Below are 13,181 nucleotides of genomic sequence, written 5' to 3'. Positions count from 1 at the left end.
TGCCCCACTCCACTCTACCACAATCTACCCCACTTCAACATACCCCACTCCAATCCACCCAACCACCTCCACTCCAATCCATCCAATCTATCCCACTCCAATTCACCCAATTTACCCCACTCTACTCCAATCTACCCCACTCCACTCCAAGTTACCAAACTCCAATCTGCCCCACTCCAATCTAACCCACCCCAAACTACCCCACTCCAAACTAGCCCACTCCAATTCACCCCAGTCTACCCCACTCCATTCCAATCTACCCAACTCTAATCCACCTAATGTGCCTTATTCCAATGTACCCCACTCCACTCCAATCTATGCCACTCCAATCTACTCCACTTCACTCTACCCCAAACCACCCCATTCCAATCTACCCCACTCCACTACAATATACCACAATAAACCCTCTCTATTCTACTCCAATGTGCCTCAATCTAATCCACTCCACTCCAAAATACCACAATATACTCCCTCTACTCTACCCCAATCTGTCTCAATCTACCCCACTCCTATTCACCCCACACCAATCTACCCCAGTCCACTCCAATCTTCCCCAATTTACCATGTGTACCCCACCCACTCCAATTCACCCCAATTTACCCCACTCCACCCAATCTATCCTACTCCACACCCTTCCATTTCACTCCATTCTACCACACTCCAATTCAAATCACTCCAATCCACTCCAGTCCAATCCACCCTGCTCCAATCCACCATGCTACAATCCACCCCACTCCAATCCTCCCCACACCAATCAACCCCACTTCACTCCAATTGACCCCACTCCACTCCAATCTACTCCATCCCAGTCTACTGCAATTCACCCTCTTCTATTCTATCCTATTCGACTCCACGTCAATCCAACCCAATCCACTCTAATCCACTGCACTCCACTCCAGTCTACCCCACTCTAACCTACCCTAAAATACCCCACTCTACTCTACCCCAATAACCCTTGATCCACTCCACTCCTATCTTCCCCACACCATCTATCCCACTTCCCTCCAATTTATCGCAGTCTACTCTACCACACCCCACTCTCCCCCTCCAATCCACCCCATCCTAATCCAATGTACCCTAGTCTACCCCACTCCAATCTACCCCACTCCGCTCGACCCCAATCTACCCCACTCCATCCCACTCCACTTCAATATAATACACTGCACTCCAATCTATCCCACTCAGCTCCAAGCTTCCAAACTCCAATCTACCCCACCCCAATCTACCCAAATCTACTCTACTCCATTTCAATTTACCCCACTCCAATCTACCACACTCCTCTCCAGTCTCCATTCCATTCCAGTCTACCTCACTCCACTCTACCACAATCTACCCCTCTTAATATACCACAATCTACCCCACTCCAATCCAACCAGGCAACTCCACCCCAATCCATCTAATCTACCCCACTCCAATCCACCCAATATACCCCACCCCACTCCAATCTACAGCATTTCACTCCAAGATACCAAATGCCTATCTGCCCCACTCCAATCTACCTCACTCAAAACTACCCCACTCCAAACTAGCCCACTTCAGTTCACCACAGTCTACCACAAACCATTCCAATCTACCCTACTTTAATCCACCTAATGTACTCCACTTCTACTGCACTCAACTCTCACCCCTCCAATCCACCCCATCCCACTCCAATGTACCCTAGTCTTGCCACTCCACTTCAATCTATTCCACTTCACCCTACCCCAATCTACCCCATTCCACTCCACTTCAGTCTACTACACTCCACTCGAATCTACCCCACACTGCTCAACTACAATCTACCCCACTCTAGTCTACCTCACTCTACCATGCTACAATCTATCCATTCTACCCCACTGTACACAAATCTACCCCACTCCCTTCTATCCCAATCTACCCCACTCCACTCCACCCTGATCTACTCCACTCCATGCTTCTCCAATCTACCCCATTCTACCTCTCTCAAATCTATCCCGAATCTACCCCATCTCACACCATGCAACAAACTTTTAGCCATGCTTAACAGCAGCCACACTGGTGTACAACATGGTTAAAACACATTGCCAAAGGAAATCACTTTGCATAGGCTAGACCTATTGGCTTTGCCTACGCTTGTTCGTTTTACACCTAAAGCACGCTCAGTCCCAAGATTAACACCAACCTACAATGTACCTTCTTTTCTTGCAGAGAGTAGATTCCTTAAACCATGAAGTCATCCATCTTCCTGGGAGTTGTCCTTCTTCTGCCAAGCTTCCTTGCTGCTCACTATGGTGAGGAAATTTCATCTTTAATGCACCAGTTTCTAAGATTGAGTCAGAGTGGGTACGAGTGAGTGATCTCCAGGGCCTGGTACCCACATACAATAAACATCAGCTAGAACAGATATCACCAAATGTGTGGAACAGAATACTTCAACTAAGCATTTCCCCATCCTTAACACAACTCACCCTTCGTGGCCAACCAACCCTCGTTCCCAAGTTTCAATCATCCACCTTTCCATTTACATTACCCACGTCAAGGAACACATTTTCCCCCGTCATTATGGCCATTAGAAATTGCCTTCCCAGTGGCGTAGCAAGGTCAAGTGGTACCTGGTGCGGAAAATTTCTTGTCAACCCCCCCAGCACATCGAGTTCAGCCGCATTTCGTTGCATTTGTTGGCTGAACTAAAAAGTTTCAATACGTACATATTTTTGCCATTTTGTCACCCCCCCTCAATGATGACATCCGGGGCGGCCTGCACCCACCGCACCCCTCTTCCTACTCCGCTGCATCTTCCATCAGGGATACTGGTAAACTGACAGCATCAACATGCTTTTTTTTTTTTTTTTACTAAACACGCACTTTTAAAACTTAACTGAATTTAGCTGACGTTTTCTTTCCCCTTGTCTCTCCTCTGTGTTCCCTGGAGACATACTTCAGCCAGACACGCTGCCATCTGCTCCAGATGGCACAGGGAAGAGGAAGGGTGGTGGTCTCCATTCTGAAGCCCCTTTCCATCAGCAGATTCCTACAAAAATTAAGAACAATCTGAATCAAAGAGGACAACAAAATTAAATTGAAACGTGTTTCTTTACTGCTAAGACTGTTGGGTAGTTGATAGACACTAACCAGTCCTTAGCTATAGCGCTGGTCACCAATGTAGGGAAAATATATTGCTGAGCTAGGTGGCGAGACATCATGGCCACCTTGATATGAACTGTTCCACAATGCCCAAACAATCTGGGGGCATATCAGCAAGGGCCGGCGATAATTATCGCTAAGCGCGCTTAGCGCGAGGATAATTATCGCCGGCTATCGCTGGATTTTATTGCTGAGATAGCGCGCTATCAGCGACGCTTATCTCCAAAGCGATAACATTCCAAGCTCAAGCTGCCAAATGTGTGATTATCACTGGAAATCCAGCGATAATGGCACAACGTTTGGCGATAGCTTGATGATAGGGCAGGGCACACTTAGCCATTATATCCACCTTCCATTGGATATAAAGGCTAAGTCAGACTGAAAGCAGGCGTAAGGAAAGTAGCGATAACCACGGTTAGCGCTACTTTTCTTATCGCTACGCAGGTTAGCGATTACCTTGATAATTGGAGTAATGTCGGTTAGCGGCATTCTCATAGTTAGTTTGGCAGGGTATACCCACTTGGCATCTCATTGGCGATGCAAAGATGGGCGTTAGGGAAACCGGCCCTGAGGCATGGGAACACGCGTTAGCGTGTCCATGCTGATAGGGCGATAAAATTATCGCCGCTTTTCGTACGAAAACGGACGTTAAAGCGGCGATAATTTTATCGCGGGGCCTTGATGATATGCCCCTTTGTTCTTATTAGGTAAACTGATTTCTATGAGGAATCCTCGCTCACCTTTGGTAGCTAACTCAAGCATCAAGGCATATCCAAGAGAAATGTGTGCAGTTCGTGTCTGACCAAAAACAGCAATACAGGTACCAACATTCAGAGTGTAATAGATCCAATCCATGTTAATTAAAATGTTACGAAATTAATAGGTAAAGTGTAACGAAAATTATGGAAATTGTTAAAAAATCAAATTGGAATATTTTCGGGGCAGCAGTGCATCTAATGCTGACACTGACATACATTAACTCTCTTGAACAGAGTTTGTTTAACAGACTCATTTTCAGAGGTATCTCTGTCCATCTAAAACACACTTATAGCAACACATGTTCTAGTTTGGTAAGTGTAGTAAGTGTAAAAATGCCCATATCTTCAGTAGTGATTCCTAAGGTGCCAGACCACAGTTCCATGTTGCAGCGAAATCCCATAGTGTGAATCCACAGCACCATGCGGCCAGATGTACAAAGCAAATGTTCGGTCGCAAACAGCCCGAATTGCAGAATCGGGATGTTAACAAAGGGAAAAATTATTTATTATGTGTACTGAGCCCTATGTGCGATTCGGTAATCTATTACTGAATCACAAATAGGGTTTGCACTTCGGCATTAGGAAGAGGCGTGATTAGGGTGTCACTTCCTAATATCGACTCGCAGTAGTATGTGTGAATGTTTTGCGACCGAAATGCTGTCACAAAACATTCACATTTTACCATCAACTCTGAGTTGGTGGTAACCTCTTCGGAAATGGGAAGGGGTCCCCAAGGGGCCTGGGTGAAAATATTTTTTAAGAGCAGAGAGTGGTCCCACGAACCGCTGGCTACTCTTGAAAAATGAAAAGAAAACTTTTAATTTTTATTTTTGAAACACATATCCCATTTTCCTTTCAGAAAAACAGCCTGCAAATTTTTTTTTAAAGTGCTTTATTGAAAAGCATTCATAGACATGGTGCTCTGCTGCCCTCTGTGGACCACCATCGCTGTGATTTTAGCGATTCCCAACATGGATGGCAATTCATCAAAATGCCTGGGGCAGCAAAAAGTGACATCTCACACCTTTTGACCTCCACTTTTACTCTCACACATCTACTTACGCATACACACAAATTCACACATACACACTCTCTCACACATAAACACAGTCTCTCCCACAAGCATGCACACAACATACATTTAGAAGCATTTTGTACTTACCTCAGCTCCCATGGAAGGGCATATTCCGGCTTATTGTACTCCATTTTTATTACATTAGTGAATAATACATTTTATTTATTCACTATTAGTGTAATAACAAATTGACAGAAAATAAAGAGAGTGGAGCCTCAGCTGCCCCTTTGTCCCTGGCACTGAACTTTCCACCTCTGAGGCCAAGGGTTGCACAGGCAGTGCTAGGGTAGCAAAGGGCAGACCCCTAGTGACCTCGAAATGACATTCAGGATTACCAATAGGTTGCAAACGGAGACCTACCTCATGAATGTTAATGAGGTAAGTCTATTTGTGACCCAATGGGAATCACAACATGTGTCAAAGCCACATTAGTACATGGGTGTTTGCGATTCCCAAATAGTGAATCGCAAATAATCGCTATTTGGTAATTGCAAAACCAAACCTAAATACATCTGGCCCAATGCCCACTGGACATTCTGGTGCACGATCCCTGAGTTTCTTCTGCAACAGTGCAAAATCCCTCAGCAGGTAGTGCCTTCTCTCCCCAAACACAGGGGAAACTTTTCACAAGGGGTCACTGAAGAAAAGCCTGGTTGTCACTGAATTACTGCTTCTCTCACAGGTGTATGCTGCTTCCTCCGTCTCCAGGACATTGTTCGGTCTCCAGGCTACAGAGTGAAGGTTCATGGGGCAAGCAGGGTCCCCTGAGCAGAACAGGATCCCTATATCTTTGTGGGTCACCACAAGCTTCCATTCCTAGTCCCTGAAACAAGCTTCCTTTTATAGAGATTCAATGTAAGCCTGCATACAGTCTCTCCACAGTTACTAAATAGGAAGACGAGAATTATTTCAGCAATAAGGCATTGTTCTCTTCTTCAATCCTGGTCAATGATCTCTCTTCCAAATGATTTGCAGTAGGTTTTTACAAGTGAAATCAACTGTGTTTAGTGGCAATCCCTATGTAAAAAGCTAATGTTCTCTATCTTTCACCACTAAAGCCATTTCAGTGTGACACAGTTCCTGTCTCAGGCAGTTGCCTTATTGTCATGCAGTCATGGTACAAGAAAGGATACATTTTGCAGGCCAATGCCAATCCCAGGCTCCACACTAAAACCCTCCACTATTCTTAGAACATCTAAATTAGATGTGGTCAATGGGAATGATGGAAGTGAGGGAGCAAACAGATCTAGGCCCTCGTTTACATGAGGCCTGCACCATCGGAGAGTCATATCTATGAGGCCACAGAAAGCCACTCTGCGTGGCTTTTCATGCCCTCATAGATATGGTGTAAGGCAACACAGCGCAAGTCGCTGCATTGCCTCACACTGCCTCGGGGAGGCATGCCATGTGCGTTGCAGTGGGTGTGCCCATTCAATGCCCATGGTTTTTGACACATTCCCAGATTAACAACATAGCATAAATCTGGGAATGCTTCAAAACCATGCGCCACCCCAGGGGTGGTGTAAAGGTTGTTTTTGTGCAGTAAGATGACCTGTCCTGCACATAAACAACCTGATTTCAATGGAAGCACCCTTGAGCTACGGTGCAAGGGTGCTGGCATTGGCGCTAAGCAGCCATTTGTATGCCAGTGCAGTGTAAGAGAACAGGAATGCACCATATCACATAGATTCGGCGCATTCCTGCCCTTTTCTTTTGACACAGGTCAGTGCAGCAAAGTGACGTGCAGTGCTGCCCTGCGTCAAATTGTTGTAAATGAGGCTCCCTAGAGCACATTTGTGGTGCACAATGGAGGATATGTAGGGATTACATGTATAGTGCCAGGACTGCAGAAAGAGCACCTTTGCATTAGGAACACCAGTATTAGATATATCAGAGTAGCTACATTACAGAATAAATTGCACCGGCCAGTCTATCTGGAATGTAATGGGACATTTGTGCACGTATTATGTGAAGAGGCGCACTGTCCTTGTTTCCCCAACGTAGCACCAGGCGCAAACAGGCACAGAGCACCCTATAGCGATCAATGCGCTTCCCCGAAGGCAGCTGCAAACTCGTACCAGCCCTGGGTGCGGTGCATTAGTGAAAGGTGGAGCGTTTGCTTGAAGCCGCCACTCCATCTTTAACTGTGCAATTGGCACTCACCTGCACTTCAAAGGGGGCAGGGATCTCCCTGCAAGTGGTTGCAGTGAGTTGCTGAACCTGCTTGCACGGGGGTGTTGGGTGGTGTTGGGAATCCCTTTTGCCCCTCCAAAGGGGGGTATCAGACAGGTGCACTAACTGTGCACACCTCTTTGTGGTGTACACTCAGTGTGCCTCCTGACAGGCGCAAAGGGACACCTCTTTGTGGTGCACAGTCAGTGTGCCAGTCAGTGTGCCTCCTGATAGGCGCAGAGGCACACCTCTTTGTGGTGCACAGTCAGTGTGCCTCCTGACAGGCGCAGAGGCACACCTCTTTGTGGTGCACAGTCAGTGTGCCTCCTGACAGGCGCAGAGGCACACCTCTTTGTGGTGCACAGTCAGTGTGCCTCCTGACAGGCGCAGAAGCACACCTCTTTGTGGTGCACAATCAGTGTGACTCTTGACAGGCGCAGAAGCACACCTCTTTGTGGTGCACAGTCAGTGTGCCTCCTGACAGGCGCAGAGGCACACCTCTTTGTGGTGCACAGTCAGTGTGCCTCCTGACAGGCGCAGAGGCACACCTCTTTGTGGTGCACAGTCAGTGCGCCTCCTGACAGGCGCAGAGGCACACCTCTTTGTGGTGCACAGTCAGTGTGCCTCCTGACAGGCGCAGAAGCACACCTCTTTGTGGTGCACAGTCAGTGTGCCTCCTGACAGGCGCAGAGGCAAAGTGTTTTTCTCAGTTGCATAGGGCCACGCCCTAGGTGCAGCAGCACGATCTGTTACAGAAAGGGCCAGAAAGAACAGCCCCTTCTGTAATGCAACAGTACCTGGGGGCACAGAATATGTGTGCACACACCCCATGTGCCGTGAGACACCGTTTGTAATGTGGCCTTTGGTGAGCAATGGAAAAGCATGAGAGACTCACTAGCATCCCCAGAAGCAGAACGATGATGGGATCTGAACAACTAAGAAGTTACAGAATCTAGCCGTATATTCAGTCCGGCAGCAATGGCTAGGCCTACCTGGTTCGTATTAACACCCTCCAGGGCAAATCAAAAACAAATATGAGGGATGCTTTAGGAGTGTGAGTTTCACGAGGACACTAAGCCTCACAAGAAGCGGATGTTGCAAGTTGGCAATGGATTCCAAACGTCATATCCTTTGGAGATCCAGAAGCGGTAGCATAACACAGGAATGTCATGACCTGACGGTTACGCCATGCCTTTGGTCACTGCCCCTGCCAGCAAGCCCGACCTACATAGGCCTTTAAGTGGGTATGGTCCCTCCGGGTCTCAGACCTATTAGTAAATAAAAACGGACATTGAAAAGATCCCTATGGGGCTCTATAACACTGATCGATTTCTGAACAATTAATGCAAAAAACACATTAAGGTAATCCATGCCTTGTAATAACCCTCATGCACTCCCCCTGCTGTGTAGGTGAGTGAGACCTGACTCCTAGCTACCCATAGGGCATTGCACTACAACAAAACAACCCAAAGTTCCATTTTTTTACATTTACAAAGTTAGCACATGTGTGATGACAGGATCACAGAAGAATTCCACTCTCCCAGACATATCTGCTCTCAGCTCATGAAGTGCACGACTCCGCTGAGTCTGCAGTGCCCTTCCTCAAAAAGGGAACAAGTGATATGGGTCCATTGACATAACACACTTGTATTTGTAAAGCGCACGTTCATCCACAGGTCTCTTGGCGCTGAATAACAGATGTTCATTGTTCCCCAACTCAGTGGTGCTCATTTTATTGACCTCAGAAGGATGAAAGGCTGAGTGGACCTGCAGGGATTTGAACCTGTGACCATGAGGTTAAACACAGAACCCTGTAGTGGACACGTTAGTCCACTGAGCCACCAGATGTGGCCTGGATGGGAGATGAGCTGAAAGGAAGCCTATTCTGCTGAGACACCTATGAAGCTTGGCAGTTAGCCACCTCACTCCCAAGATGACAAGGAGTGAATGTCAACCATCATCAATGACAACAAGGAGCTGGATGGAATGCATGAATTAATTGCAGACACTGGCGATCACTCGGACCGTATTCCAATCCACCATTTTTCACCCACTCTGCCCCTCTACAAAGAAACCCAGCTTATGCAAATCAGTACTAACATTGTCCCTCATAGGAACAGCCCATTACAAACTGCTAAAAGAGCCCCCCTGCAGAAGAGAACACACAACCCCAGAGTGGTTTCAGCCTAGTTGGGTATCTTCAGTAGAGTGCAGCTTGCGTCAGATGGCGCAGTTACTATAGGATCCATGTCTGGGCATTTCTGTCACACTTGGGGCATCCCACATGAGCAGGACCAAGGCAGATCTGCATATGGCTGGTTCCTGTCAGAAGCAGCATTGTGGGCAAATACAAACAATGGACTCAGATAGCAATTATCAGTGGGTGAAATTAATTCAAGCATTCCATCCATCACATTTTTACTTTCTTCAGAACAACATGAGGATCAGCTAGAGGAATATGGTTATCCCACTGTGCTCAATATATAATTTGAATAATATAGCATTACAGAGTTAACAAACAAAAAGTAGGAATCCATAACAAGGCCATATAAAGAACTTATCTATACTTCCACATGGAACACATGAGCAGTGACTGATTGAATAATCGCAAGGACTGATCTGAAAAACAATTCCATTCTCGCTGCTTGCCATCACATTTTTAAAAAGTCTCATGAGGCACTGCTGCTAAAAGCTCATTTCGCTACAGAAAATGTGTGAAATAAATAGTTATCGGACTCCGTTCACTTACTCTCCCATGATCCCCGAGCACTATCCCTCCCAAACGGGCACACCCAACACACACAAGGACAGGGCCGGACTGGGAACCAAAACCGGCCTTGGCAAAGAGCTCGGCAGCCCTCAGGTTTGGAGGTGCCGACAAGCTCTTTGTCAAGGCCGGTTTTCGGCCGATTTTGTTACAGGGCCGTTTTTGCAGCTATACGGCCCTGTAACAAAATCGGCCGCCAGGGGCCCAAAACCGGCCCCCAGCCTTGCGGCGCACCGGGGATTGCCCGGTGCCCGCTACGGCCAGTCCGGCCCTGCACAAGGAAAATCCATTGTCGCCACCACTCTATGCACGCTGTTATTGCACGGTTCCGCCTCCCCCCTCCACATGGGACACTCTCACCCAGCAGCGGTGCGTCCAGGGCGTTGGGGCGTAGCCCCCCCGCCCGCAGCTCCCTCGGCATCTTTGAACTTAATTAAACTGAATCAGTTTACTTAAGTTCAAAGACGCCGAGGGAGAACTGACAATCATGTGAGTCAGCAAGACTCTGAAGGGGGTGGGCGGTCCGGCGTCATGTTGACTGACATGATTGTCAGACGGACCAGGGGCAACAGGCAGCAGCTGCAGCACAAGTGCGCATGAGTGGGGACGGAGGGCGAATTTTCGCACCGTACCCAGTCATGCGCATTAGTGGTTGCACAGGCTGGCGCATGCCCATTAGGAGAGCGAGGGTTGAGCAAAGGCTCAAACCTCGGTCTCCTAATGGGCTGGCGGGCGAGCAGTAACCGTGCCCTAAGCCAATCCTGGCGCTGCGGGGCTGTAGGCGCCATTGCGCCAACGGACCTGAGGCGGCACGGACCTGCGCAGGACAAGGTAGGATAAGGATTTTTATATTTTTTTTAACACTCCCCCCTCGCCCCCACCTCCGCGCGACCCTTCCCCCCCCCCTCGCGAGCCGCGACTGCACCAGAGGCTTACTTAAAACGGGTCGCTATCCCGCTAACGAAAGACCTGGCGAAAGGTATTCTCTTTCCTCGGGAACGCTCATTTCCAAGACACCCATGTGAGCACATTATGGATTTACAAAACACAAAGGGAGAAAGTGCACCAAAAATCTTAAGAATGCATTCCAGAGTAGAAAGAAATATAGGTTTCAATAATACGAGTCTAAAACAAAGCAACTTTCCAGCCTGTGTGCACGTTTTTCTTCCAAAATAACAAAATATCCAAATTGCCTGCCCTTTTGAAGTTCAAGATATTAAACACACTATGGCGGCGACACATTTCAGCCGCTGCCGTACAATCAACACGGTGCAGCAAGATTTGCATTAACTGTACTCCGCCCAAAGCAGTGCACGCTTTGCATTAACTGTGCTCACTGCTCACCCTAGAACGGTGCACGTTTTGCATTAACTGGACGGTGCGTATATGCAACCCTGGCCAAAGCACTGACTCGTTTAAAAGAACCTCTTCAACAGCGAAGCACATTCATTTTACCTGAGATTACAAAAAGATCAGGTAGAGTGCTGCGATGTTCAGCCAAAATAAATGATGATTTGCCCAGGCAGGTGTTCAAAGAATACCGTCCGATGCCCAGCTGTCTGATAAAAAAAAACGAGTTTACTTCACGTGTTTTGGGGAAATGAAATGATGCCATTACACAGCTTTCTGCCGGGCGGAGAGTGCCCAGTGCGCGCCAGTTTATTGATAAGTGTAATGTCCGGCGCGCGCGAGGCGTTCTAGCCTTCCGCGCTGCCGGGGTGCGCTAGCGCTGACGCGTGACGTCAGACGCTGGCCTGTATAAATAAAGAGGCGTGGCCTCGGCGCGGCACGCCAGAAGACATTTGGCAGACGAATACAAGACTCTGCGACTAAACTTGCGTCGGGTGCCACGTGTAAAGTCTAAAATACCGGCTCCTGTAATCATTTAGCGCGACCACGCAAGCATGCAGATTAGCGCGTTAGAAACGCTACAATAAGCAGAGCCCGGAACACACGTGTTGTATGTGCACTAAGCGCCCGAGCGAAGGATCTTTATTGATTATGAAGGGCCCGAAACACATGTTTAATGGTAATAAAGTGCATACCAGAGACCACTTTAAATAACAAAATACTGTCCATAAACCCCAGCCGTGCCATGCCAAAAAAGCCCCGTTTAATCATCAGACAGTGCCCTAAACCCAAACTGTATTTATTGATATTAATTGGGACAGGCGATTGCAGGTGCTACAAAATGACTCGGAGAACTCAATGGGCAAAGTAAGGGGTGTTGATTTTGTTTTATATTATTGCACTTTCTATAGCGCAAAATCTAATTTTTGCAAGACATTGCAGACACTGCTTGATTTGTGCTGGTGAATGTATGTAGCACTTTTGGTAGTCAGGGGGTGGTTTTGCAAAAAGGTGCTGAATTGATGATTCAGCTTGTGAAGTCTTGCTGTTAGTCAAGGTGTGTGTTGAAGGGTGTGTTGCTCTGTTGGTGAATCTGTGAACTTCTGTGAGTTGTGTGCGAGTGTTTTTGCTGTTTGAAGGTTTAGTCTGGATGGCTGTACAGAATCACTTATGGTTCTTATACGATGGCACACGCCCTTTGTCTGGGTGAACTTTGTGTATGTCAGGCAAATGGCGGCAGCAAATGATCTAATGGCACGCTTGAACTGTGTTGTGTGTATGTCAGGAGTTCTCTCCCTGTGTGCTCTGTATGACAGAGCATGGTTTGCGCTGGCAGAGAGGGATTCTGAGTCCAGGGTGGCACCCATCTGTATAGACTAGCTCCTCTGCTGTGTTGAATTTTAGTTTCGAGCTCGGTTTTAGTATGCTCTGTTGTAGGGTTGTGCATGAGGTGATTGTTCTCACAGAAGTAACAATGACCTTCGATTGTCCAATCATATTGTGGCTTCTGTTTCAAGGTGAGCTCTGCTCTCGGTGCTCTACGACAGAGCCCGCTGGCTTCGAGCAGTTAGACATTCTTGGGGGGTGGGAGCTGTTACTTTAATCAGGTGAGCAAGGTCACACACAAGTCTATTGCAGAGTTACGGGGGACGGTCTCGTCACTGCTAGAATAGATAAGTGGCAGTGGCAGGGGAGGCTTCATGTGCCAGAGTAAATGGTTGCATTGCTTGGAAAACACATCCCAAAGGCGCATAAAAAGTCCCTTTCCATGCACACCTCTGTTCTTCAGCTTTGTCGTAATCATTTGGTGTTATTCATGTCAAAGTTTTTTCGGGTGAAGCATCAAATTGAGTTTGTGTAAGAGGTCGTGCAGGCAGTTTGGTGTGTATGTGAATGTGTATGGGGTAAAGGGTGGATTAACGTGAACCGTAAAGTGATGTTATGATTGGAAAAGTAT

The 13,181-nt window shown here is 47.5% G+C and overlaps 1 protein-coding gene across 1 annotated transcript in view; it reads left to right on the top strand.

Moving 5' to 3' along the window:
* LOC146856296 (resistin-like) overlaps positions 1–13,181 on the top strand; it is a 31,861-nt gene that overhangs the window by 14,927 nt on the left and 3,753 nt on the right. The window contains exon 2 of the mRNA XM_085654396.1: positions 2,167–2,249. Coding sequence (XP_085510522.1) covers positions 2,186–2,249 — 64 coding nt within the window. The 5' untranslated portion in view covers positions 2,167–2,185. The remainder of the gene's footprint in view (positions 1–2,166; positions 2,250–13,181) is intronic.

The sequence above is a fragment of the Triturus cristatus genome, chromosome 4_1, assembly GCF_964204655.1.
Source record: "Triturus cristatus chromosome 4_1, aTriCri1.1, whole genome shotgun sequence".
Classification (NCBI taxonomy): domain Eukaryota; kingdom Metazoa; phylum Chordata; class Amphibia; order Caudata; family Salamandridae; genus Triturus; species Triturus cristatus.
The sequence above is the reverse complement of the archived record's forward strand: the minus strand, read 5'-3'. Positions and strand labels throughout refer to the sequence as shown.